The sequence below is a fragment of the Eretmochelys imbricata genome, chromosome 4 (genome assembly GCF_965152235.1).
Source record: "Eretmochelys imbricata isolate rEreImb1 chromosome 4, rEreImb1.hap1, whole genome shotgun sequence".
Taxonomy (NCBI): domain Eukaryota; kingdom Metazoa; phylum Chordata; order Testudines; family Cheloniidae; genus Eretmochelys; species Eretmochelys imbricata.
The window spans coordinates 138,018,323-138,045,358 of record NC_135575.1 but is presented as its reverse complement, the minus strand read 5'-3'; the positions used below and the strand labels follow the sequence as shown (position 1 = coordinate 138,045,358).

At 47.2% G+C, this 27,036-nt stretch overlaps 2 protein-coding genes across 2 annotated transcripts; both read left to right on the top strand.

Annotated features, from left to right (window-relative positions):
* The first annotated feature begins 919 nt into the window (after nucleotides 1–919).
* UBOX5 (U-box domain containing 5) lies at nucleotides 920–26,693 on the top strand. The gene is made up of 5 exons (XM_077816033.1): nucleotides 920–1,027; nucleotides 18,836–18,939; nucleotides 20,423–21,617; nucleotides 24,528–24,689; nucleotides 25,783–26,693. Exons 2-5 carry the CDS (start codon nucleotides 18,886–18,888, stop codon nucleotides 25,986–25,988), a joined length of 1,617 nt encoding a protein of 538 aa, XP_077672159.1. The 5' UTR covers nucleotides 920–1,027; nucleotides 18,836–18,885; the 3' UTR covers nucleotides 25,989–26,693.
* FASTKD5 (FAST kinase domains 5) lies at nucleotides 948–9,700 on the top strand. Its single transcript, XM_077816032.1, has 2 exons — nucleotides 948–1,027; nucleotides 6,500–9,700. Exon 2 carries the CDS (start codon nucleotides 6,538–6,540, stop codon nucleotides 9,016–9,018), a length of 2,481 nt encoding a protein of 826 aa, XP_077672158.1. The 5' UTR covers nucleotides 948–1,027; nucleotides 6,500–6,537; the 3' UTR covers nucleotides 9,019–9,700.
* Nucleotides 26,694–27,036: the final 343 nt, after the last annotated feature.

The following is a 27,036-nucleotide window of genomic DNA, read 5'->3' as shown; positions in this document are numbered from 1 at the left end:
GGCGCCGGCGCGATGCTGGCGTGACCCCCGGTGGCAGGGGCGTGACGCCGTGTGGCGCTGGCGTGATGCTGGCGTGACCCCCGGTAGCAGGGGCGTGACGCCGTGTGGCGCTGGCGTGATGCTGGCGTGACCCCCGGTAGCAGGGGCGTGACGCCGTGTGGCGCCGGCGCGATGCTGGCGTGACCCCCGGTGGCAGGGGCGTGACGCCGTGTGGCGCCGGCACGATGCTGGCGTGACCCCCGGTGGCAGGGGTGTGACGCCGTGTGGCGCCGGCGCGATGCCAGTGTTAGCCCAGGTGGGGGGGAGAGGGGGCATGACACCGCGTGGTGTTGGCCTGACGCTGGTGTTACCCAGGGGTCAGCGTGTCTGTACACGGACACAAGGGTGCCTGGTAAAAATGCTGAGGTCCGCGGTAATTTTTCAAAAAAGGGAATGACTGAATGACATACTCCCCACCCTCACCCCCCCATGCCCATCACTAAGTAAAGTTATTTTGTCAAGTGTCCGTCGCGCAACATGGTGCCGACCCCTGGTGTTACCCGTCCCCACATGGCTGAGGCATGACAAAGCGTGTCAATGGCGTGGCGCTGGCATGACCCCTGGTGGCAAGGGCGTGACATGAGGTGGCGTTGGCATGGCAACAGGTGGCAGGGCGTGACCCCCGTTGGCGTTGGCATGACAACAGGTGGCAGGGGCGTGACCCCCGTTGGCGCTGATGCCCCCAGCCAGGCGCGCGGCGCGGTCTTTGCCCAGGGGCCGGGCACAAGCGCAGGCCGCGGGCGGGCCGGGCCGGGGCGGGGCGGGGCCGAGCCGGCCGGGCGGAGAGCGAGCGCCCTCTGCCGGGCCTACGCCGACGCCGCAGGCACCGCGCTCCCCATGACGGGCGCGGCCTGGCCCCACTCGCCTGCCGTCGCGGCGGAAGTGCGTGAGGGTCAGGTGACCGGAAGCGTTCGGCGGCGACGGGGCAGGGTGATTCCAAGCAGGCAGGCGAGACCCGGCAACGGAGACAGCGAGCGGCGCGGCCCCGGTGAGTGCGGGCAGAGAACCCGGCCCCGGGGGACAGGCCCCGATACCCACCGCCGCGTGCCCCTGTCACCGCCGGGCCCTTGTCGGGCCCCGCGTGCGCGGGCAGACGCACGCCTCCAGCCAGCGCGCGCACGGTGCGGGCGGGGCGCGCCCTGCCTCCTGCACGGGCGCCCGGCGCGTGTGCGGCGCTGCTGCTGCTCCCCGTGTGCTGCGCGTGCACTGGGCCGGGGCGGGCGTGCCTCGCGCGCGCGCACACCCCCATTGCGCAGGTGCCGCCGCCGGCGCCCGCGTGGGGCCCGTGCGTGTGCACGTCCAGCTGCCCTTGCCGGGCGGTGCACGCGCACGAATGCCCCCCCCCTCCCCCCCCCGCCCAGGCCGGGCAGGCAGCCTGGCCGTGAGCTGGCGCTGCCCCGTGTGGCAAGGCAGGGCGGGGGGGCCCATCGCCTCCCGCCTGTGTCCTTCCTGCCTGGTCGCCGGCTCCTGCTGCCTTCCGCAGGGTGGGCCGGGTGCTCCCGGGGTGACCCCGCACCGGGCCGGGCCCGAGCGCTTGGACCCAAACTGTTGCCTGGCGGCTCCCTCCCGTGCCTGCCTTGTCGGACGCCAGGGGGCAGCAGGCCCCGTGTCTGATTCCGCCCTGGCCCCTGGCTCTGAGACACCCCGCGGAGCTGTCGCCGCCCCAGGTGCTCTGAGCGCACAAGGCGGGCAGCTGTGCTGAGCGAAGGTGCCTCTTCCAGCCTTTCCTCTGCCCTTAAGGCGCTTTCGGGCGCCAGCCCTGCTCTTAACGGGGGTGCCCAGGCAGCAGCTGTGAAAAAACAGGGCAGGGGGTGGGGGGTAATAGGCAAGAATAGGTAATATGTAAGAAAAAGCCCCTGAAAACAGGACATCTGGTCACCCTACTCTTAACCAAACCTGAATCCCATATAAAATGTGCAATTTCACACCGAACTTTAACACACGGGTCCAAATTTCCTAGTATTTGTTGGGAGATAATATCTTCCCTTCCGTTTTTAATTTATGGGGCTAGCATAGTGTATAATACAGGGGTGGGCAAACTTTTTGGCCCGAGGGCCACACTGGGGTGCCAAACTGTATGGAGGGCCGGGTGAGGAAGGCTGTGCCCCCCAAACAGCCTGGCACCTGCTCCCTATCCACCCCCTCCCCCTGACTGCCCCCCTCAGAACCCCCGACCCATCCAACCCCGCCCTGCTCCTTGTCCCCTGACCGTCCCCTCCTTGGACCCCCCGCCCCAAACCGCCCTGCCCCGGGATCCCACCCCCTATCCAACTGCCCCCTGACCCCTATCCACCACCCCCTGACAGGCCCCCCGGGACTCCCACAACCTATTCAACCCTCCCGACCGCCCCAGAACCTCTGCCCCATCCAACCGCTCCCTGTCTCCTGACTGTCCCCCAGGACCCCCTACCCAACCCCCATCACCGCTGCCCCCATACCATGCCGCTCAGAGCAGCAGGAGCTCGCAGCCCCACTGCCCGTGCGACGGCGCTGCGGGGGAGGGGGGACAGTGGAGGAGGGGCTGGGGGCTAGCCTCCCCGGCTGGGAGCTCAAGGGCTGGGCAGGATGGTCCCGCGGGCACTGGTATAATACATAACTTATCTGATACATAGCAGTGAGACTGTGATGGGAAATGTACTCCAAGCGGGAATGATACAAAGATTTCTTAATGTTAGTTATCAAGCGTACATTTGTAATTTTTGAGTTTCCAAAAGTGCATTAGATGCTTCAGACTCCCAGAAAGGTACAGTTACTGTCCCGTAGAACATCTAGTCTGAGGCTCCTGTTCTGCAACTTAATCAGCACAGTTGGAACCATTGTCACCCTGCTCCACAAGGGTTCACCCATCCAGCTCCACTTGCAGGATTGGAGCCTGTATTAGGCATGACCCACAAAATGAGGGTGCATGCATGCAGCTTGAGGGGTCCAGTTATGTTTGCTCTTTAACTTGCTTCTCATACGTGACACAGCAGAAGTGAGTTTCCAGGAGGGATTTGAATGGCGAGAAGAGGGGATGTTGGCCGGCTGTTTACACATGGAGAGGAGCATAGGAAAGTGTACAAAGGTGTGAGCAGCACAAAGGAATAAAGGGGGCATTGAGGCTGGTATGTATCCCTGGTGGTGGGCAGAGGGACCTATAAAAGAAAATACATTTGGAGGAGGAGGAGGAAATGAAGGACACCTCTAGCTTGAAAGTTCATCTAGCATGTAGTTGGGATTTGAAGATGGGAGTAACAGAGGTTGAGTGATGAGCAAGAAAGGCTCGAAAGTGTCTTTCCCTCAAGACTTGGCATTTCTGTCCTCTGTCCCTCTCCTTCCTCTTTCCTTCTCTTCTCCATGTTCTTCTTTTGGCTCTCTGGAGGGCTAGTTCCATGGATTTGAAATCAAGGGACTGATGAATAAACTCTTAGTTCTACATAGTACCTCCCAAAGCACTTCTGATTTGTTTTACAAAGCTTCATACCAAAGCATTCTAACAGGATTCTTAGCATGATTCTGGTGAGCTCTGTGACCATGGGCACATACTGACTGGTTCTGTGACTCACTTTCCTCTGGGTAAAATGAGGATAACTATCTCATAGGAAAGTTTCTAAGGTTAGTTCACTACCGGTAGCAAAGTGCTTTGAGATCCTTGGATAGAAGAGCAAAGCAGATTAATTTATTTTTAAAAGATAGCACCCCTTGCATCAGTGAACGTGTGCGTTCTATTAGTGGAATCATTAATATAGAGCACACAGAATAGACCAAAAAATAGACTGCAAAGAAACCTGCGTGTCCTGCACTTAAAGTGGTCTGACAGTCAATGACTAGCTTATTTTGGGACACAAAGCTCACCTAATTCAAGCTCCAGCAGAGTGCTGGAAGAGGAGGTGGTTTCAGAGATGGGTGGGCCTCCACTGAGAAGGTGCTTCCCAGTGTACATGCTAACTAATCAGGATAGCCCTGGGGCCAGATTTTGGGCCTTACACAGATCATATTTCTACCATTCCAGGCTATCTATCTGGAGACCTGGGAGGATGGCTGTGTGTCAGTTACGGTCAACTCAAGGTTGCCCTGACAACCCTAAGAGCTAAAAATGTTCTTGTTTTTAAACAAAATCTTGGGTTCTGCAGGCATTGATAGGGAAAGCCAGAGAAAAGAGTCCTACTCACTTTTGACAGTGGATTTGCTGGGGCCTGCATTGTGCCAATATGTAATGGCTATTTGCTTTATTTTTATTATACGTGTACTGGGAGGTGGAGGGGGGGGGTTGTTTGGTTTGTTTTATCAGAGCATCTGATAGATTACAGGGATTGGGTGGCATTCTCACACATTGGCTAATGCTGCAGAAAGCAACATTTCATCCTAAGGCCCAAGCACAGTGCGTTGCCATGATTCATAGCTGAAGGAACCATTGTGCTCTCGTGTCTGATCTCCTGCATAGCACCGATCTGCTCTTGGGCTACCAAAGGCATGAATTGCTACGAGAAGGTTGGTGTTGGGTTCAGCACTGACATCGAACTTTGTGCTGTGCTGACATGGACAAAGACACCGTTATTGCCCTAACCAATGCAGTTTAGACACAGATAAGGTATTGGACAGGAATAGCTGCAAATGAGTTTTATCTACCGTTCAATATATTTTTTAAAAATAAATTGTCCTCTTTTCTAGCAATCTTTTCCTTAATTCTTTCTCTTGAATCTTTTTTTTTTGCCTGCTTTGATTTCTTGTATGATAATCATTTCCCTTCTTTTGCTTTCTCCTGTGGTCTCGATCTCTTCACCCAAGTTGTTTTTTCACCTTTTCTCACTCTCCTATACCTCCTCCTGCTACCTCCAAGTTGCCATTCTTCCTGGGACAGAAAGCATGAGTGAGGCACCCTGTGCAACATGGCTAAGAAAAGTAGGATAAATGATAAAAGTAGAATAAATGAAGCATTGTGAGAGGGCACTACTGGTCTGTTCTTTATTGCTGCTACGCTGGGGAATTCTGCATAAAACTCAGCTAAGCATTTACTAGGCTTTTCTTCTTCTTCTTCTTCTTGTCATGGGTTTGACGTGCTTGTCCTCAGTCAGGAAGGTCTATTTGTATGCAGAGTCATAAAGGCATCCATAACAGCTTACCCGCCCTGTGGTCGGAGGCCTTTGTGCAGAGAAGCACAGAAGCTAATACATGTTGCTGTTGTTGTGTCTTCACCGAGTTTTGGCTTCCCTAATTATTTGGCATCCTGGAGTTCCAACACATTTTTCTTCTAAGTAATGAAAGAGAGAGAGTGAGCTTTTAAGGAAGTTGAAAATGCTAGAAGATGGCTGTCTAATACCTCCTCAGGGTGAGCCACACAAGGCGGGGGAAGTATATATTACACATAGCAGTGACCTGGTGCTGTAACTAATCACCATCTGACTCATCCTAAAGAGGCTAAATTGGCTGCTTACCCAGGATGGCTACACTAGATTTTTGTTTTGGCAGTTTTCCCATCGTTGCCTTCCATCTGCAGTAGCAGTGGTGAGAGCACTCATAGCCAAGGCCCCTGGTGGTGACTAGCATTTGAAGCACTACGTCATCTAAACCTGCAGAAAACTTCCCCAGGCCTAAAGAATGGAACTCTCTTTGGTATCTTTACAGTTCTTCTAAGTACTGATTTTCAGTGTGTGATAGTGTAACAGCAGCTTGTGACTTTGGAGGGTTTCTCTCGTGCTTTTCATTGCCCTCCCTTCATTCTAGGGCTGCTTTTCTTCCCTCCCAGTGTTAACAGTCACTCACAACAGCCATTTACTTTTGGTTTGGCGGTAGGGTGCCAATCCTTCTGGCAGGGTAGTTCCACTCCAGCTTTCATTCTGTGTACCACTTCGTAAGAGAGAGACCCTCTCCTGTATCCACCTCCCATCCCAATACCCCAACCTTACATTACATAGTCTCAGAATACTTCCATCTGTGGAGCAATGCTTATCCTTGGGCCTCATTTTGAGAACTACTGGGGTTCTGGTTGGTGCTTCTTAATAGAATTGAGTCATTTGAAACACAATCTAATGGAATTATTAGAGCTTTGATGATAGAGTTATAAAAATGTCAAAGGGATGCTGTCAGCTTGAAATCAGTTTTAAAAATGAGTTAAAAGTACCTTAGGTCCTTTCACAAACTGAAGATACAGAAATGTTTTCCCTAACCTGAGCGCCATTTTATAAGTTACTTGTAACAGTTGCGTTGCCAGTCCTATCAATTCTATAATGCGTCAGGTCTTCCATTGTGCAAAATAACTGGGGTCGTTGATCTTGGATAGATTTTGCGTGTGGTAGTTTTGGACAGTACACTCAGCTTCTGACTTGCAGGAAAACACCTGATACTCAGTAATTCTTTCTGAACCATGTGAGAAACCAAGTCTCTCTCACCATCTTACTTACTATAGTGTTAAAGGTTATGTTTTTTAAAAATGCATCATGATAGATGGAAGCCACTCATTCTTCATCTGCCCTTTTTTCAGTACCCGGAGACAATTCTGAGCCCAGTAAGTTGTGATCCATGGCTACAATGATAACATGCCGAAGATTTCCAGGCGGAGTTCGCAGCATGGTTGCATTTTCAACTACAACCAAGTGCGGGGCCAAGAAGAGAGTTCCTAGTAGAAAACAAAAGGAGGATGAGAGCCCTGAAGTGAGCAACACCGATGCGAAAACTGTGGCTTCTATCAGATTGCTGAACCCTCTGGAGTACAGAGTACTTTATAATCCATCAGCCTACACAGGAACCAAAACCGCATCCCATCAGAATGCTGCTAGAAACTGTGAAGATAGTGAAGGGCCATTTGTAAATGAATTCTCCACCATCAGTGCTAAGCAGTTTCAGAATAAGTACAGCATCAGCTGTTCTCGAAGTCTATCAAGCACAAAACACACCTTGCTGGATCTGGAGTTCCATAAAACTCTTTCCACAGAGGCCAGCTCAGTGCCTCCAGCCACACTGGAGCCCAAGGAAGACAAATTGCTAGATGCTGATGTGGAGGCCTATGACACTAAGGAAGATCCCAGAATGTTTCAGCAGCACAGACCCGAATACCGATCTCTAAGTTATGACAAATCTGAGACCTTGCAGGTCCTTCCTCTAGATGAAGGTGACTTGATATTACATAAAGTAACTGTACTTAAGAATGGCCTGATCCCAGGAACCATTGTGGAATACTTTTGCAAGCTGAGCTGTTCGCCAGTGCAGCAGCATGTGATGGTGAGATCCAATACTAAGTTTATGATGCTGTGTCGTTACGGAGTTGAAAACATCCGGCTGTTTAGCATCTCAGAACTCACTGACATTTTAAAGGCCTTTATCCGTTTAGCTATTCCACCAACCCACTCCATGCTGAAAGTGTATGAGACTGAATTTTGCCGTAGGGTCTGGGACATGAGCCTGGATCAGCTACTGCTGGTGGCTGACCTGTGGCGCTGCTTGGGACGCAGCGTGCCTCACTATTTACAGATCTCCTTCAGCTATGTTAACTTGCACTGGAAAGACCTCACCTTGCCTCAGCTGGTTCAGCTGATTTATATCATCGGTGAAGGCCGGAGGGTGCCCCAAGATTTAATGCAGAAGTTGGAGACTTTAGTGTTGAAGTATTTGGATTCCTTCAACTTGGAGGAAGTGGGCACCATTTCCTTAGGGTTCTTCAAGTCCAACAGTACCTTTTCTGAGCATGTCATGAGAAAAATTGGAGACAAGGTGTCAGGCCAGATGGCAGACATGAGCAATTATGCTTTAGTGAATGTACTTAAGATGTTCCGCTATACTCATGTCGATCATTTAGAATTCTTGAAGCAACTTGGGAAAGTCGTTCCTCCTCGGATTGGTACTATAGGCATCCAGGGTGTCATGCACATAACTCTTGCTTGTTCAGCCTTGCATTACCTTGATGAAGGGATTATGAATGCAGTAGCCTCTTTGTTGCCTTCCAGGGTGATGTATTGCCGTAGCAAAGATATTGCTAAATTCTTGTGGTCATTCGGATACCTGAATTATGAGCCGCCTAATGCAGAGAGGTTTTACTCCAGCCTCATAGACCAGATGCACAGAAAGCTGCATGAATTTGAGAAGTTCCCAGAACATCTCCTCACCTGTTTGTTGGCTCTGGCATTTTCTGGGCACTTCCTAGATGACCTGATAGATTACGCTCTGAGTGCTGAGTTTATTCAGTTAGCCAGGGAGAGTAAATTTGAGCTTAGAAAGGACCTGTTCACTCTTGATGGCAGTGTAGAGATCGAGTGCCCAGATTACAAAGGTAATCGCCTTACGCCACAGTTTCGGCAAGAGGTTACTGAGATGCTGTGGAATTTTGCGAAGAAGGAAATCTGCATAAAGCCGGAAGTGACAGAAGCTGTCTCTCTACTTGAGGTAATGTTAGGTGGACCCCAGTATGTCAAAAACCACATGATTTTGCCTCACACTAGATCAGATGATGTGGAGGTCCACTTGGGCACAGACCGAAAGCCATTACCTTTTAACTTAGAAGCTGCCACAAGAGCTAAAGGAGAACTGCAAGACATTGGAATCCATCTCACAGATAACTTAATGAATCAGCTGCTGAAGGGGAAGCCCAGTGGCAAGTCACTTGGGGGTAATAAAACTCGGACAGAGACTTGTAGCCAGAAGGAGGCAGTAGAACAGAAGCAGGCTCCACCCATTCGGAATCATTCTGCATTTTCATATGAGGTTCCTCTGACTGACACCATTTTGAATGCTTTGACCAAATCAAAGACCTCTCCTAAAAATTGTCCCTCCCAGCTAAGGCCGCATCCTGGAGGTGTGAAGCTAGCCATTCAGGTGTCAAACAGGAACCAGTATTGCTATGGTTCTAAACAGTTGTTGGGACTGCACAGCTTGAAAAGGAGGCAGCTACAGAAAATGGGATATGTGGTAGTCGAGCTGCCCTTTTGGGAATGGTTTCCTTTGCTCAGACGGACCCATTCAGAGAAGCTGAGCTACCTGCACCACAAAGTGTTTGACTCGGTTCTTTAAGAATCACAGTGTCAGCAAAAAGCTGTTTGACAAATTAATGCTTGAATCAAGTTCTGTAGGGGAATCTGCCTGGCTATAGAGAGTGAAATAGCCATACAAATGCTCCTGTCTGTTGTTTCTCATCACTGTTTAAAATGGCCCCTCTCTTAGAGTAACTTACTTTAAGCTTTGGTTGCTGCTTTGCAGGCAGAGCATGCAGGCAGAGACTTGACAACCACGTTAGCAGGTTCATCCTACAGCTGTAAATCCCAAGCTTGTTCAGCTTTGTAAGGAGATCCCAGAATGATTCCATTACAAATAAAATCTCTGGTAACATAGTCTTTTATCCACAACACCTTTTCCCTTCAAGCGAGAGCCGGTGGGTTTGGTTGCTCAGTGTGTGAAAACCAGCCCCTCCTTCAGGATGATGTATCAATGCAGTCAGGACGCCTGGAGAAGAATCAGTGAATTCTAAATTGTGCATATGCCGTCTGCTACGGACACCTCTTGCCCATAGGTACCTACCACACCTAGAGCCACTGGTCTGGGTGTCGGGGAAATAGGCTTCCCTGTGCCCTGGCTCCTTCCAGTGCTTCTAGTTTGCGGATGTATGGGAAGGATTCCAGGGCTTCCCCTTTCTTGGGCTCACAGCGAAAGTGAGGGAGCTGGTAAGTGGTATGGGGTTGGGTTGACCGCATGAGTGCTGGAGAGGAGGGGGATGGGTGTGGGGAGGGACTGCGCTCTGTTGGCCATTGGTTTCTCGTGCATGTGTGCACACACAAAAAGCCTTAGAGGGAACATAGGTCTTGGGTCACTCTCAGTGGAGAGGCATTCACCTTACACAACCCCCAATTACGTTGGTACTAATTAGCCCTGTTGATGGCAGTCTGACTCTCACAGGTAAAGGCTGAACGGCCTAGAAATCCAACTATCCATCTTAAGTGGTTCCAGCAAGTCAGGGTTGAATCACAGAGACCAGGCAGTGTGGCAGGAGCTTGTACTGCTGCTGTCTAGCATGTTTATTCTATAGATTAAAAGATGGTTTTAGTCGTCGTCCCCTTAGTTGATATACTTATTTGTGTCACATCTAAAATTAGATAGTAAAATCTTTGGGGGCAGGGAATAGGTCTTTGCTCTGTAAAGGTCCTAGCACATTTTGGAGCAGTATGTAAATTATCATCTTCCTCTTATACGATGTTATATTTCGGATCCCATACTAATAAACCATGCGAGCAGCAGAAACCCTGTGCTGTCACTTGTGTGCAATTGGTAAAGTTATGTGAGTAAATATGGGGGCTCTTATTTCCACGTGCTGTGATGCAGTGTTGCCCTTTGTACGCATGCCCCAAATTTTGTGCCCAGAATTGGCCTCTGGCTGGAAGCACAACCACTTCTTTGCTAGTCCCGCTTCTTGTCATGAGCTGTCGCGGTCCAACCACCACTGAACCTTTGGTCTCCAGCATTCCGTCTGGTTCTCACGGGGCCCAGGTATGACTGAACCTTGCAACATGCTACACAAAATGAGCTTTCAGCCATCCTTATTGCTGTTTCCATGTCTTCCCGCTGACTCAGCAGACATTCTAGGCCTCCGAGTGACCATCGTGGAAGATGTATGAATTTGTGCAGGTGGCGAATGTGTGCTGAGGTGAGTGTCTGTGTGTGTTTGGGGCTTCTGTGCATGCCAGTTGAATTGAGTGGGTGGTTGTGATGACTGGGGCATTGTGCTGGGAGATTTGCATGGGTGGCAGTTTGGGTGCTCAGCTGTGGTAGTTGGACCAAGCAATCCACCATCTCTTCAGTCTGTCTCCTGCAGCCAATGAACGGTTGCTTGCAAAGTAGCTGTCCTGTAAAGGTAGTAATTAGCTAAAGTACCTTTGACATCCCAGTGGTCTAGGACTCTTGATATAGCATAGATATGTGCCTTACTGTAGCTGTACACCAAACAGGTGTAATTCATAAAGCCAAAAAGGCTGAGAACTTAAAAATTGGATGGCAGCAGACCATAAATCCCAGCGATAAGAACATAAGGCCACACTGGGTCAGACCAAGATCCATCTAGCCCAGTATCCTGTCTTTCGACAGTGGCCAATGCCAGGTGCCCCAGAAGAATGAATAGAACAGGTAATCAAATCCGTCCCCTGTCACCCATTCCCAGCTTCTGGCAAACAGGCTAGGGACACCATCCCTGTCCATCCTGGCTAATACCCATTAATGGACCTATCCTCCATGAACTTATCTAGTTCTTTTTTGAACCCTGTTAAAGTCTTGGCCTTCACAATATCCTCTGGCAAGAAGTTCCACAGGTTGACTGTGCGTTGTGTGAAAAAATACTTTTTTTTTTTTTTAAATCTGCTGCCTATTAATTTCATTTGGTGACCCTTAGCTCTTGTGTTATGAGAAGGAGTAAATAACACTTCCTTATTTACTTTCTTCACACCAGTCATGATATTATAGACCTCTATCATCTCCCCACTTAGTTGTCTTTTTTCCAAGCTGAAAAGTCACAGTCTTATTAATCTCTCCTTATATAGCAGCTGTTCCGTACCCCTAATAATTTGTTTTGGCCTTTTCTGAACCTTTTCCAATTCCAATATATCTTTTTTGAGATGGGGTGACCACATCTGCACGCAGTATTCAAGATGTGGGCGTACCATGGATTTATATAGAGGAAATATGATGTTTTCTATCTTATTATCTATCCCTTTCTTAATGATTGCCAATATTCTGTTAACTTTTTTTACTTTTTTTTTCCCCCAGAGAACTATCCCCAATGACTCCAAGATCTCTTTCTTGAGTGGTAACAGCCAGTTTAGACTCCATCATTTTATATGTGTAGTTGGAATTATGTTTTCCAATGTGCATTACTTTGCATTTATCAACACTTAATTTCATCTGCCATATTGTTGCCCAGTGACCTTATTTTGAGAGATCCTTTTGTAGCTCTTCTCAGTCTGCCTGGGACTTAACTATCTTGAGTAGTTTTGTATCGTGCAAATTTTGCCACCTCACTGTTTACCCCTTTTTCCAGATCATTTATGAATATGTTAAATACAATTTACCTCTCTCCATTCTGAAAACTGACCATTTATTCCTACCCTTCGTTTCCGATTTTTTAACCAGTTACCAATCCATAAGAGGACCTTCCCTCTTATCCCATGGCTGCTTACTTTTCTTAAGAGCCTTTGGTGAGGGACCTTGTCAAAGACTTTCTGAAAATCTAAGTACGTTATATCCACTGGATTCCCCTTGTCCACATGCTTGTTGACCCCCTCAAAGAATTCTAGTAGATTGGTGAGGCATGATTTCCCTTTACTAAAACCATGTTGACACTTCCCCAACAAATTAAGTTCATCTATGTGTCTGACAATTTTGTTCTATACTATAGTTTCAATCAGTTTGCCTGGTACTGAAGTCAGACTTACCAATCTGTAATTGCCAGGATCACCCCTGGAGCCCTTTTTAAAAATTGGCATCACATTAGCTATCCTCCACTCATTTGATACGGAAGCTGATTTAAATGATAGGTTACAGACTACCGTTAGTAGGTCTGCAATTTCACATTTGAGTTCCTTCAGAACTCTTGGATGAATACCATCGGGTCCTGGTGACTTATTACTGTTTAGTTTATCAATTTGTTCCAAAATCTCCTCTAATGACACCTCAATCTGGGACAGTTCCTAAGATTTGTCACCTAAAAAGAGTGGCTCAGGTTTGGGAATCTCTCTCACATCCTCAGCCATGAAGACCGATGCAAAGAATTCATTTAGCTTCTCTGCAGTGGCCTTATTGTCCTTGAGTGCTCCTTTAGCAGCTTGATCGTCCATTGGTCTCACTGGTTGTTTAGCAGGCTTCTTGCTTCTGATGTACTTAAACATTTTTTTGTTATTACTTTTTGAGTCTCTGACTAGCTGTTCTTCAAATTCTTCCTAATTATATTTTTACATTTCATTTGCCGGAGTTTATGCTCTTTTCTATTTTCCTCGCTAGGATTTAGCTTTCACTTTTTAAAGGATGCCTTTTTGCCTCTCACTTCTTTTACTTTCTTGTTTAGCCATGGTGGCACTTTTTTGGTTCTCTTACTATGTTTTTTAATTTGGGGTATACATTTAAGTTGAGCCTCTATTATGGTGTCTTTAAAACGTTTCCATGCAGCTTGCAGGGATTTCACTTCTGGTGCTGTACCTTTTAATTTTTGTTTAACTAACTTCCTCATTTTTGTGTAGTCCCCTTTTCTGAAATTAAATGCTACAGTGTGGGGCTTCTGTGGTGTTTTCCCCACCACAGGGATGTGAAATTTACTTATCTTATGGTCACTATTACCAGCTATATGGTCCAGCTATATTCACCTCGTGGACCAGATCCTATGCTCCACTTAGGACTAAATCAAGAATTGCCTCTACTCTTGTGGGTTCCAGGACTAGCTGCTTCAAGAAGCAGTCATTTAAGGTGTCAAGAAACTTTATCTCTGAATCCCGTCCTGAGGTGACGTACCCAGTCAATATGGGGATAGTTGATATTCCCCTTTATTATTGAGTTCTTTATTTTGATAGCCTCTCTAACCTCCCTGAGCATTTCACAGTCTCTGTCACCATCCTGGTCAGATGATCAGTAATATATCCCTACTGCTATATTCTTCTTGTTAGAGCTTGGAATTACTATCCATAGAGATTCTGTGGTATACTTTGGTTCATTTAAGGTTTTTACTTCATTTGATTCTACTCTTTCTTTCACATGATGATTGAATGATTGAAACTGGTGATATTCTGAACAAAAAGAGCTCTCAGCTATGGTTGTGGAGGATTCCATCATTTCACACTGACTCATCAGACATTCTAGGCTTCAGCAGGATAATCCCGCAATATTATATAATCTTAGATATATTGCAGTGGAGTAGAGGCAGTAGATCCTACTGTGATATTACACACACAAACAAATGTCAGAATTATGGTGGCCTGTGCAACCCATTCCCTCCCCGCAAAGTGCAATCCTTTCTGCACCATCCCCTCCAACCGAACCATGTCCCAATGTCTTCACCTAGCTAGTCCCAGTCTCCACTCCTCAGGCCCAGCAAGTCCCTAGTCTCACCTCTCTGGACTCTTCCTCCCAGTCTCCTTGCTCAGCCATTCCCAGTTCTCCCCCCACACCAGGCTCCTCATCTGATTATTTTCTGTCCCTCATGCTGCCCATGTTCCCCGTCCCCACTGGATCCCTGTTCCAATTTCCCTCCATGGCCTCATTCCAATCTCAGTGTTCACTTGTCTCTTTTGTCCTAGATTTTTTGTGCAGCCAAACCCAGTTCTTATGTGACTCCTCATCAGATCTGTCTCCCCTCCCCTCAACCCCACTGGTTCTCAGCCTCTCTCTTGTCCAGCTAGTCCCTGTCTCCTCCCACCTCCTCATCCAATCCCAGTCTCCCCCCACCTACTAGCTCCTTATCATGACCCCCACTCCCACACACACACACACATTCAGTTTCTCTCCCAGTTTCTTTGCCTAGCTTTAATTCCAGTCTTCCCTCCCCCCACCCCATTGCCAGTCTCCAATCCAAGCCTTCTCCTCCCACCACATCCCAACATGCTCCTTGCTGCAATCTACTCACTCTTGTCCCCTCTGCATTTGAATCAAGTAACCTCCTTTGTCAGGTTCCTTGGGCCCAACAGAGAGAGCCCTGAGAGCACAGGAGAGACAGTCTTCCTGCTCTCAGTTCAGGCTTGACAAAGCCCTGGCTGGGATGATTTAACTGGGAATTGGTCCTGCTTCGAGCAGGGGGTTGGACTAGATGACCTTCAGGGGTCCCTTCCAACCCTGATATTCTATGATTCTATGATTCTAGGTGCTTGGATCCAGCATAGTCCACAGCAGCCCAGAGTTGCAGTAGCAGGGAAAGTCCTGTCCATCTCTGTGCTGGAGCACGCCCAGTGTGGATGGAATCTTTGTGGAATTTAGCTGCTAAAATAGAGTCTATATTGAGCATGTGTGAACTTAAGTTTTTTTGAAAGGCTTTAATTTGGCTACATTTGGGCAGATTTTCACAAGAACAGCAAAAAGCACATCCCTGGCCCAAAGGCCACTCCCCTGCCAAACTTTGCGTCCCTGGCTCCAAAGCATGGGGGCACTAGAGCTTTTCAAAGAAAACATAGCGATTAACATGTGCAAATCGTAGTTTTTCCCAGTCTTGCTCTCAGAAACAGCTGAACTGTTGCAGCTGAAATTTAAAACACAATATTCAAGCCTGAAGCAGACACCCAGTATGGAAAACCAAATGATTAAAGTTGGACAAAGTTATAAGCAACTGAGAAAAAGATCTTATGACACAAAATGATGGGCAACCTTAACAGCAAGTGATATTACCAGCCCTACCTATCACTACTTTGGGGTTTGAAAGGATTGTTGGGGGTGTGGTTCCCCCCCTCATCCTACTTCTGTTTTAATTTTTCCCACTTCTCAGTAGAGGTATAGTTCACCTTTGCATACAGAAGGTACAGTGCCTGCTAACAGGCCTGAGAAGCTTATTGATACCCTATTGAGCTGAATAACATTTATCTCAAATAGTAGCACCATTTATTTTAAATCTCTCGTGTTTCAGCTCAAAGGAAATCAGTCCTTAAACTGAGCAGAATATGAGCTGCCCATTGACCAAAACGCACACAGCTCTATCCAGTCACTTACCTCACAGTGGATTGCCCCTCAGCCAGAATATTCCTTATACCTCTCAATAAGGGAAGAGAAGATTAAGCGACATCTCACACGTGTCTGTTGCTGTGAGCTGTGCACTTTTTGGTGCCACGCCCCCTTTTCAAAATTACTATGAAGTGCGCTTTGTTCCTCAGTCAGAAATCACTCCAGTGGAAACAGTTATTCTGTGGTCACCTACGTAAGTTGTACAACATTCTGTCCATGTGGCTAAAAGCTTACTAGAATTCAAAAAAAGCCTACGCACTTACACTGTACTAGGGGTGTTGTCAATGGACAGGCTAAAACAGCGTTTTTCAAAGTTCGGGTCGCCACCCCGTACTGGGTCACGGCATGACAGGCGCTAGGTCACTCTGGGCAGCACCGCCGACTAGGGTGTTAAAAGTCCCGTCGGTGGTGCTGCCCAGCTAAGGCAGACTAGTGCCTACCTGCTCTGACACCGTGCTGTGCCCCAGAAGCAGCCAGCAGCGGGTGCAGCTTCTCGGCGGGGGGGGCCACTGGGCTCCCCGAGCATGGGCTCTGCACTCGGCCAACGGGAGCTGGGGGCGGGACGGGACAGTGCTTGTGGGCGAGAGCCACGCAGAGCCGCTTGCATGCCTCCGCCTAGGAGCCGGACCTGCTGCTGGCTGCTTCTGGGGTGCAGTGCGGTCCACAGCGCCAGGACAGGCGGGAAGCCTGCCTCTACACCCTGGTTGCACTGCTGACTGGGAGCTGCCAGAGGTAAGTCCATGCCCCAACCCCATGCCCTAATCTCCAGCCCTGAGCTCCCTCCCCCCCCCCAAGCTGGAACCCCTTCCTGCACCCCAAACCCCTCATCCCTGGCCCCACCCCAGAGCCTGCATTTCCAGCCCAGAGCCCTGACCCCCTCCTGCACCACAACCCTCTGCCCCCGCCCAGAGACCCCTCCCACACCCTGAACCCATCATTCCCAGCTGCAGCCCTCACCCCAACCCTCAGCCCCAGCCCTGAGCCCCTCCCACACCCCAAACCCCTGAGCCCCAGCTCCGTTGGGTCGTGGGCATCAACAATTTTCTTCAACTGGGCCCCAGGAAAAAAAATTGGAAAACCACTGGGCTAAAACATATTTTGAATGGATTTAAACCTAGGATGGAAGCTAGCAGGAAAGTGCCTGGGGTTAGGAAGAAACTTCCCTTATGAGCAGGCTATCACGTAATTCTGCACTATGGAATGACTTGTGCCTTCCTCTCAATTATGTAGTGCTAGTCCCTGCCAGAGATGGGTTGCTGAACGGGGTGGGCCAAAAGTTCCATAGGATCTTTCATGATCAAGAATGGACAGATGTACACAGAGTTCTACTTTTCGAGAGATGGTATTTCCAGCAGCAAGCCTGGCACTGCTATAGATTGCAGACCTTGCACTTTTTAACCTAAATAGAGACTTGAAAATGCCTCTCTGTTTATCTTACGTGAAATTGACATTTATTATATGTGAGCACACTGGTCTCCTTTTAACAAACACAGCCTGATCCACCAAAAACTATCAGACAGGCATTTGTAACATAAGCTTCAGACTCAGTCTTTCATGGGTGACTTGAGATTTTTTTACGTTGAATTTGGACTTTAGAGCCAATGTCATCATTTATCTGTATTCTGACATCTGCACTTAATCAGTGTTCAGGCTGTGTTATGCTTGTACATTTACTAGACAGGTATAAGAAGCATTACACACTGACCTGATTTCAGTTCATTTTATAATCCCATTGTACACCTAAAAACGCTTGCAAAAATCCAGTTAGGCTGAACAAATACCCTCAACTGGAAATCATTTAAAGGGCTCCCTTTTCTTGATAGAATTTGCAAGTATGTGATTATAAGATTGCTCCAAGCAATGAGGTTTACACCCACATTAAGAGGTTAAAATTCTTACTTTTAAAAAGAATCGTGTCTAACCAGTTTGTTTAGTTCTTTGAATGCAAAAGGTTGTGTGTTCTCCTGGCTTCCTTTTCTGAACATGTTTGAAAGAGTTGACTTGATCAGTGCTCAGAATTTTGTTGATCTCCCTAAAACACCAAGACAGGTTTCAGAGTAGCAACCGTGTTAGTCTGTATCTGCAAAAAGAAAAGGAGGACTTGTGGCACCTTAGAGACTAACCATTTATTTGAGCATAAGCTTCCGTGAGCTACAGCTCGATGCATCCGATGAGGTGGGCTGTAGGTCACGAAAGCTTATTCTCAAATAAATTTGTTAGTGTCTAAGGTGCCACAAGTACTCCTTTCCTAAAGCACCAAGTGATCTGTTGGATAACAGAGAGCAGCTATTAGATAATGGTTATTAATTTTGCATTCAAGAGTAACTTTCATCTGAGGATTTCAGAGCATTTAGAAACATTTATCCTTGCAACCACTGTGCATTGTTACTTATTTACATTACAGTAACAGCTTGATTCCTTGGTTGAGATCTCACATCCTATTGTGCTAGACCTTTTACTACCAGACAGTTTCTGCCCCCCGGCTTGCTTGCTTACAACCTAAATAGACAAGACAGGCACAGGATGGAAGAGGAAACAAGGACAGAGATGTAAAATGATTTGCTCAAGGTCATGCAGCAAGTTGATGGCAGAGACGAGAATAGGCCTTCTGACTCCTAGATCAGTGCCCTAGCCGTCTAGAAGCATAGTGTAAGCTATGGCACAGAGTGGTTAAGTGATTTGACCAAGGTCTTAGCGGGGAAGATTTGCAAAGACACAAAGGGGAATTAGGCTGCTGAGAGTTAGGCATCTTTTGAAAACCTCCTTCAGGTTGAATGGATGGCAGGGCAGGGACTAAGTCCCTACCAAACCCTTCCTCTCTAGAGCACACTCCCCTTTGATAAGGCTTGCATTTAATCACTGGTTTATTTACAAATTAGAATTTTCATAAAAACATTCATTCCCTAGGCTTCCTTCTCAGACATTTTTCTCCTTTGAATCGTGAATGATTTTAACTTGATCTTGCATCTTAACCCAGAATCACCTATGACACGCTCACTTGGGTTTCTCTTGAGTTGTTAAAAGCCTCACCCACTTGAATCTGAACTGCATTTTGTAAGCAGTCAGACTTGCGATTCACCTGTGACTCAGGAACCGTTTACACAAGAGTCTCCTATTTTCCTATAAACTAACATTTATGTTTTGCTTTTGCCTTTAGTTTTACTAGCTGACTCTGATGCTTGGAAGTTGAGTCCTCAAACTGCAAAGATGGTAATAAACATCTGCCTCCCACAGTTCAAGCCAAGAATTCACTGCAACAAGGTAAAAATAAAAAAGCATTGTGTTTTCTGCGGCTTAAGGCATAGAGGGTCGGCTCTGGTATCCCTTGGTTAGGTGGAGAGAATAAGCAGTCCTTGTCTCTGCTGGACAGAGTAGACAAAGGAGTGCTCACTCATTACACCATTTGTGTCTGAGATAATGTTTGCTTAAGAGCATTCTCAGATGCTCATGCAAATCTTTCTAAGAAAAAGCAACCAATTTTACTCACCAGGCTCTGTGGTGAAATCCCACAGAAAACACCTGAGCAGTGTCTGTTGGAATTATCTCCGTGTAATGCGCAGAGAGATGCTCTTGTGGCATCACACTTAAAGGGCCATGGTCAGGTAAGTTACAGCGAAAACAACAGGATTTTTTAATTTTGCAAAACTGAGTGGAATTGCTTGGGGGGCAGGTGTTGACAATTTATTTTTAATTTATAACATTTTTTTGTGAAAGCCCCTCAAGTCTTCAAGACTCATCTTCAAAGCTAACCAGTCTTATTGCAAAGAATTGGGGCAGTGTGGTATAATGGTGAGTTAGGACTCATGGGTTCTTTTTCTGCATCTGGTAATTTGGGGTATTGGGTACCTGCAACTCCTGTTGACTTCGTTTGGAGTTGTGGGTGCTCATCACTGCTAAAAATCAGTGCCAAGGTATTTCAGGTTGGGGCCCCAGTTAGGAGGTCACTCTGAAAAATTTGGCCCTTATCCTTTCTCTGCTTCAGTTAACCTCTATGTAAAATTGGTGTTATAACACTGTTACACCTCATAGGGGAGTTCTGAGGGTTAATTAGTTCTGAGATCTTCAGATGAAAGGTGGTAGGTAATGTTATCATTATTCAAGTGCTTACATAGTCAACATTTTAATATAGACAGATACCTTTTTCTCTCTGCCTTAGAGATTACCTAGTTCTTAATTCAAAGCCTATTTTGAATGGCAAGGCCCCCCAAACTGCATCTCAGAAACAATAGAGAACCTGGGTTTTGTCTTGTGAAAAATGCAGCATTTATTTACACGGTATTTAAAACCCTTCCTAGACGGGGTTGATTACATTGCTGGTCTGTACAAGCAAGGTGACTGCAATTAAGTGAGTGGAGTTGCCTGCTCTTACATCAGTGCTGAATTTAGCCTCTCCTCCATATTTTAGTGTAGAATGAATTTATGGCAAAATCCTTTACAATAAATGTTTTCAATTAAATTCTCATTTCCTTAAAGCTGCACTGTCATAATTGGTGAATGCTTCTAACGTCTTGAGCAACACTACTGTACCAAATGGGTTTGCAGAGCCCAGCATCCCTAGACTAACAACTCAGGAACACACATGCCCTGGGGAAGACAATCAAGAGCGCACAGTTCATCCTTTAAGTTTTGTTATTCGCAGTTGATCATTTAATGCCTCAAAAATACTGTAAAAGTGGTTGCAAACTCACTTTCCTCTTTTGGGTCAAATCAAGCCCAGTATCCTCTCATTTCTCTTTAAACACAGATTTCTGCTGATGGTTATGAAGTTGACAACCTCATCTCTGAAGACCTTGCAAAGAGAAACCGGGGCTTTCGCAGTGAATATTTCATCAAGCCCCCAGTCCATGTTACTCTCTCCTTTCCCTTCAACATAGAAATCTGCAGGATTAACATAGACATCTCATCGGGCGGGTATCAGAATTTCACGGGGCTGGACATTTACACGTCTACCTCATTGAACAAAAGCTCTTGGAACAGCCCCGAGTCTCAGTTCTCAGGTCTGGCTGGTCAGCCTGTGTCGGACAAAGACGTTTTCACACTAGTGGGTAAAGCCATTCTAAAAAATCAAAGCAAAGTGACGTTCAGCCATAGGGGCTTCAAGCCAAGGCCTCCTTTCCATCAGATGGAAGCTGTCTTCTACCCTGGTTCTGCATCTCAAGACCTATGGAATAAAGGCCCTGCCTCACTGAGCAATGTATCGCACTTAAAAATTTGCATCTCCCACGTAGCGGGAGGTGGCCTCCCTTGCATTAAAAGACTGGAGGTTTGGGGACAGCCAGCTAAGTCGTGCCCACAGGAAGTGATGGACAGCGTGTTCCAAGTGGCGTCTGCGTGCCTGGCTCAGGGCTTGGGCATCCAGAGTGCCGGTTTCATGTTCCCAATGGAAAGCGAGTGTGTGCCCTTAAGCAACTCCGACTGCGAACAGCAGAGTCTCCAGAAGCTGGTCGATGTGGTTCAGGATATCCCTGAAGAGTTCTTGGACCCCATCACTCTGGAGATAATGCCCTTCCCAATGCTGCTGCCATCTGGCAAGGTGATCGACCAGAGCACTCTGGAGAAATGCAACCGGAGTGAGGCTTCCTGGGGTCGGGTGCCCAGCGATCCTTTCACTGGGGTTGCCTTTAGCCAACACTCCCAGCCCCTCCCTCACCCCTCTCTAAAGGCGAGGATAGACCACTTCCTATTACAGCACAGCATCCCGGGCACCAACCTCCTCGGGAGGGCTCAGGTCTTAGGGATGGTCACACCTTCTTCCCTAACCATATCTTCTCTGAAAAGGAAAATGGACTGTATGGAGCAAAGCCCTGATGACAGCAACCACGTAGAACCCTCTTATTTTTCTACCACAAACTTACTAGCCATGTCTACCTCCGAGAGCGGTGCTAAAAAAATGAAAACGGAGAGTGACTCGCCTTTGGCCCAAATGGACTGCTCGACAGGTACTCGCCTCCCTAATTCTCACTGTTTCTTCACCTTGCTGATCTCCCAGGACCAGAGTCCCACACGCCATCCCAAATGTGGTTTCACTTAATCCTCGCATCTCCTGCAGATTCTCACACCAAAACCTAGGGGCGCTTTTTGAGGCTATTGTCTTTTGCTCCTGCCAAACATTATGGAAATGGTTTTAGCATGTCATTCATGTCGGACTTTCCCCTTTCCTCTACCCAGCACATTCTTTCTTTCATAGCCAGATTTTACTTGTTTTGTTTTGTTTTTTTCAGTCCATGACCTCATTGTTCTGCCTGTGTCAATCTACACCATTTTATTTGCCCATAATTGGTTCAGATCACTTAATTTTTCCGTTAGTCTTTTATTTCCTTTGTCCCTATCATTTTCAGTTCATTGACAAATTTTGCTCTGCTGGAAAATCATCTCTTGCAGCCTGTGCAAAAAAATTATCATGGGGAATTTACTAACCCAGGCATGCAGCGTGCTGGCCCATCGTCCCCATAATGGGGGAAAACTCTCAAATATCTTCCTTGCGCCGAATGAACTGGTTTGTAGAATCATGTGTGGGCTGCTCACACAGGTCACGGCAATCACAAATGTGCTCTACTGACCCTTCTGCTGCTTACATTCCTAACCGTTCTCCCCCAAGTGGCATTTACTTAACACAGCACAGCTCGAGAAGCACTTGTCACATCCCAGTCAGTAACACTAAATGCTTGTGTTGATGGATATCCCTGCCAAGGGAGCGTAAAGCCTTAAAACCAATGGATAGCAGAAAGAGCAAGTGTGTGTGTGTCCAATCGGAGTGAAGTTCTAGAGGCCAAGGGACAGCGCTTGAAAGACTGGAGGGGAAGGTTCTACCCATGGACTGTGGGTGATTAAGCCAGAGAGGACATTTCCAAAGGAGAAGCCTTTACAGTTGCTAAAAATGGGCTGTAGCAAGTGTCCCGGGAGGGCGGGGGAGGGCCGTTTGACACTGGTATCGCCCCCCTCAGTATTAGCCGCTTTCACGCTCTGTTAGAAAAATGTCTATGAGCAGAGCCATTGGGCATGAGCTCGTCATCGTGAATCATTTGCCAACTGTCATGTCACCAACTATGGGCCCAGTTTTGCACCCCTGGGTCGGTGAGCAGTCCCACTGATCATCCAAGGCTTTAACACGCCGTTTAGGTCCCTTCTGTGCTACAAGCTGTCATTGTCAACCAAGCCAGGAGATAGCCATGTTGTAAGTGGGTTCTCTGGCTGGGTTGCACTTGCTGTAATGTAGGCAGCCTCTCGGGCTCCCCGTCACTGTAAAGTTGGGCGTGGGGTGCTGGATAGCAATCGTGGATTGACGGCACACTCAAGCTTTTTGACTGCTGAGCCAGTTACACTGGTTGGAGAGGAAGGATGGCTTTGTGGTTAAAGCACAAGACAAATGCATCTGCTCCTCCAGAATGGGACCTACTGCTCCTGCTTTTTCATTCTCTTAACAAGTAGCGCGTTCAGTCTCTGTCCTATAACGATCAGCTTAGCACAAGGGGGATGATAGGCCTGCTGTCTCCAGGCATGTTCGGTCATGTAAAGCATTTTTCTTGGCATATTTATTTCCTTCCTCATTTGTGCAGAAATACCTAGAATGTATTGAATTCTGGCTTTACTCCAGAACACACACAGCCCTTTATATGCATGCGTTTCCATTTTGCTCTGCATCTTTCTTATCAGTTGTGTGGCATAATTATAGTTACTACATTATTTAATAACATCACAGATAAAGAGAGGTAAATGAAGTTGAATAACCAAGGAAGAAGAGACTGTGTGGGCATGGGTAATTTGAAGAGAAGTGGAGAGCCACGGAAGCAGTGAAGTTTAGGGAATCTGGCCCACACACAGCACATGAGTGTGTTGAACACAGAAGTATTGTCTCCCTGAAGAGCTGAGTTGAATTTTCTTGAATACATTCTGCAAAGGCTTAATGTAAACCAAATAGGATTTGGGCTGAAGGTGGCATGGAGAACGTTCATCCACAGTAGGTACATGAAAATGTCAAAGGTGGGCTGAAGCTGCACTGTTCAGATCTGAACTCTCCCAGTCTCCCAAACAGCATTTCCTTTTTGGTTTAAACATTCCCCATCAACGTTAGAAACCAAACCCATGGCGCTGAGCTAGTGCCTACAGACCGGAAAGTGAAACTGAACAGTCTAGCGTCAGCTGGCCAAGCTGAGCGAAATGCAGAAGTAAAGAAAGGGTGATAGGGATTTTCAAAAGGGCCCAAAGGAATTAGGTGTTTGAATGCAGGCTTTAAGCAGGCACATAAGCATTTGCAAGATCGGGGCCTAAACTTCAATGGCATTCAGGCACCTAACTCCCTTAGTCCTCTTTGTAAGTCCCAAGCAATAAAAGTAAATAAATCGTAGCATGTCTATTGGGCTTGTCTTCCCTAGGTCTCAAATTACTTTACCCAGCTGGGCAAGGTATCAGTATCCCAACTTCACAGGTGGGGAAGCCGAGGCACGAAGAGTTAGAGTGATGGGGCCAGTCCATCACAGTGAATCAGTGGCAGAGTCAGAACTGAGCTCTCCTGGCTGCATACGCACCCCACCGCACGACATGGGAAAAAGTAAAATGAGAGTTGAAAAGTCCTTTTGCGTGTCTCAGTCCGGGCCTTTCACTGGGCCATAGCAGTGACCACACGGGATATTAGTGCGCGGCTGCGCTGTAGATTCACACGCTGGCCTGTCGTGTGTTAACTCAGCCCTAAGACACTGTTTTGAAGAGAAATAAAAAGGCTTTTGTCTTATGTTCAGACCATCCCTTCAAAATTAAGAATGTGTTTAGTAGCGAAGCAGCTTTTATTTTGTCCCTTGATGCCTCCCCCCGCAAAACCTGGCTATTTCTAGATCTCATGCCTTTCTCTGCAGGTCCAGTCTCTCATGAACAGAAGCTGTCAGAAAGCTTGGACATTGCCTTGACCTCTGCACTCAGCTCTAGGCCATCATTTACAGCTAGGTTGGTAAAAGGCCAGCAGCAGCCGCATAGCGAGGGGGGCTGCAGCAGTTCGTGGAATGCAAATGCCCCAGCTGGTAAGCAGCAAACCGATTGGTTTCACTTTTGGCATTCAGAAGCGCAATGGTAGGCTGTAGATTTTGTATTAATATAATTTAATAAGGACTCCCACAGGTTGGATTGTGCATTTTTTCCCTTCTTTTGACATAGAGTAGTTCGTAAATCTACCCAAAGTGTCTCCTAAGAAGCCTTACTTAGCAATAACCATCTGAGTACCTCCCAGTCTTTAATGCTTTGTTCTCCCAACCCCCTGGCAAAGCACAGCTGTACTATTATCCCCATTATACAGATGGGGAACCGAGGCACAGAGAGACTATGTGGTCTGCCCAAGGTCACACAGGAAGTCTGTGCCAGAGCAGAGAATTGAACCTGAATCTCAGGGCAGCGCTCTGACCACTAGACCATCCTTCCTCATCCGCTGCGTGAAGCTGTTGCCCATTTTGTGTGTCAGAAATCAGATGCTAGACGCTAACTCGTGCCATCGGAGGAGATGGGGGACCACGTGCAGTTCCCATAGTGTATGCAGGTTTCTGAGCTGCTTTCACTAGCAGTGTGTTCTATTGTTGAGCTATCACCATTGAGATGGAATCTGAATAGCCCGCTCTAGGCATTATGGGCACAAAAAGCAAAGTGGTATTTAAGGAAATATGTTAAGTTCTTCATACAGTGGAGTATGATACCCGTGCAGATGTCTGACAGAAACCAAGTTCAGTACTCAAATGCCAGTGTTTGAAAAGGGGTGATTTTTAGCCTAGACAAAAGCAAGAATTCTTTTGCTAGCTTTCGTCCTCAATAAAATTTTGGTGGTACCAAACTTCACCTTGATCTAGTCTTCCCAAGCAGAAATGCTAGGAAGCAAGAGGAATATCCTTGGAGTTTTGACATGGTAGCTTGTTATAAGGAAAACAGGGCCCATTCCCAAGATAGTGTGAGCGCTTGCAGCTCTAGCTGCTTGTAGGTGCACCTCACCTCAGAATCGGGTTGATAGCCTCCATCTAACATCTTGTGCCAGAGTTTCAGGTGTGGAATAGGTACCATGTTGCCACGGTTGCTGTAGGATCAACTGACTTGCATTAACATTGACAAAACTTTCTTCTTTCAACTTTCCAGAGCACAGTAGCCGGCCGGTTCAAGGATGCGCTTCCTGTAATAGAACATTTTCTTCTTATTTCAAAATGGAGCCTGTTTACCAGCTTCCCTGCGGCCACCTCCTCTGTCGTCCTTGCTTAGCTGAAAAGCAGAAGTCCTTAACGATACTGTGCATGAATTGTAAAAGGTCAGTCTCCGCTCATGACGTGCTGAGGGTCCACTTTTAACTTCTTGCGTGCTGCTATTGAAATGGCTGGCTGAAAGGCCCCAGGGAGAGCTGGAGCCGCTGCTGTTCTACTTGCCTGTATTGAATAGTACAAGGGCGTGGTCCTTTAAAGAGCTTGCCAGATGAGTGCACATAATTCTGAAGAGGACTTTGTCTTCTTAAGCTTACAAAGTAGCGGGGAGGTTAGAGCATCGCCCCAGAGCAAAGCGTTACAAGGATAATAAAGCCATACGCTTCTTTAACAAGGAAAATGTATTTATATGAAACTGACATCCATCCAATCACGCACCATCACTTCACCATTCCACCGGCTCAGTGGTTAGCATAGGTGCCTTTTGAACTGTGAGTTTAGCTTCCCTGTCACTTAAAACCATTTCAATATTTGACAAGTAGCCATTCAGTCCTGGGCCACGTGAAGTCCTTGTGATTGAATTCATGCAAGCTACCTGACTTCTCCCCTTTCCTGCCCCCACTCCCTGCAATTTCCCAGCTGGGCTAAGAGCACACAGGTCCCCTGTTCTGAAGACCAGTAAGTAATGGAAAGAGGAGCTGGAATTAGTGCGTAAGTAACTCTGATGATGATCTCATTCTGCTCATACGAACTGTAGAGAAGCCATTGCATTACACACAATGTCACTCTGTTTGTCATGTGACAGGACCGGCTCCCGTCTGGCTGATAGACATTTACGCCTTAATAAAATTATGGTTAAAGTCAGTTACTTTTTTCTGCCTTGTAATTGGTCTCTTTGTGAGTCTTCCGAATGATCTCGCCTTTTGAGTTTCTTTTCAGAGCTCAGTCTAAAAGTGAAGGAAAAAAACAAGTTGATACAAAGGAACATTCTCCCCAGAGCCTTATATTTTCAAGGGGTGATCACAGTAACCTACTCTGCAGTCTATACGGACTTTAAAAATTGAAATTCAGATATGTAAATCCATGGGGCTGCAGTTTACAGGTATCTGCTGAGAAAAGGCATTCAGGAAAATTACTCAGATACCCTTTGTCACCTGCATAGCCTGGCTATGTTTGGAACAAGTGGCTATTGGAGGGT

Bases quoted from the DNA above. Each gene is read 5' to 3' on its own strand.
- UBOX5 (XM_077816033.1), top strand. From the start codon at position 18,886: ATGGTAATAAACATCTGCCTCCCACAGTTCAAGCCAAGAATTCACTGC. The intron at 18,940-20,422 runs GTAAAAATAAAA...CTTTAAACACAG, and splicing joins CAAGAATTCACTGCAACAAG to ATTTCTGCTGATGGTTATGA. The intron at 21,618-24,527 runs GTACTCGCCTCC...CTTTCTCTGCAG, and splicing joins CCAAATGGACTGCTCGACAG to GTCCAGTCTCTCATGAACAG.
- FASTKD5 (XM_077816032.1), top strand. From the start codon at position 6,538: ATGGCTACAATGATAACATGCCGAAGATTTCCAGGCGGAGTTCGCAGC.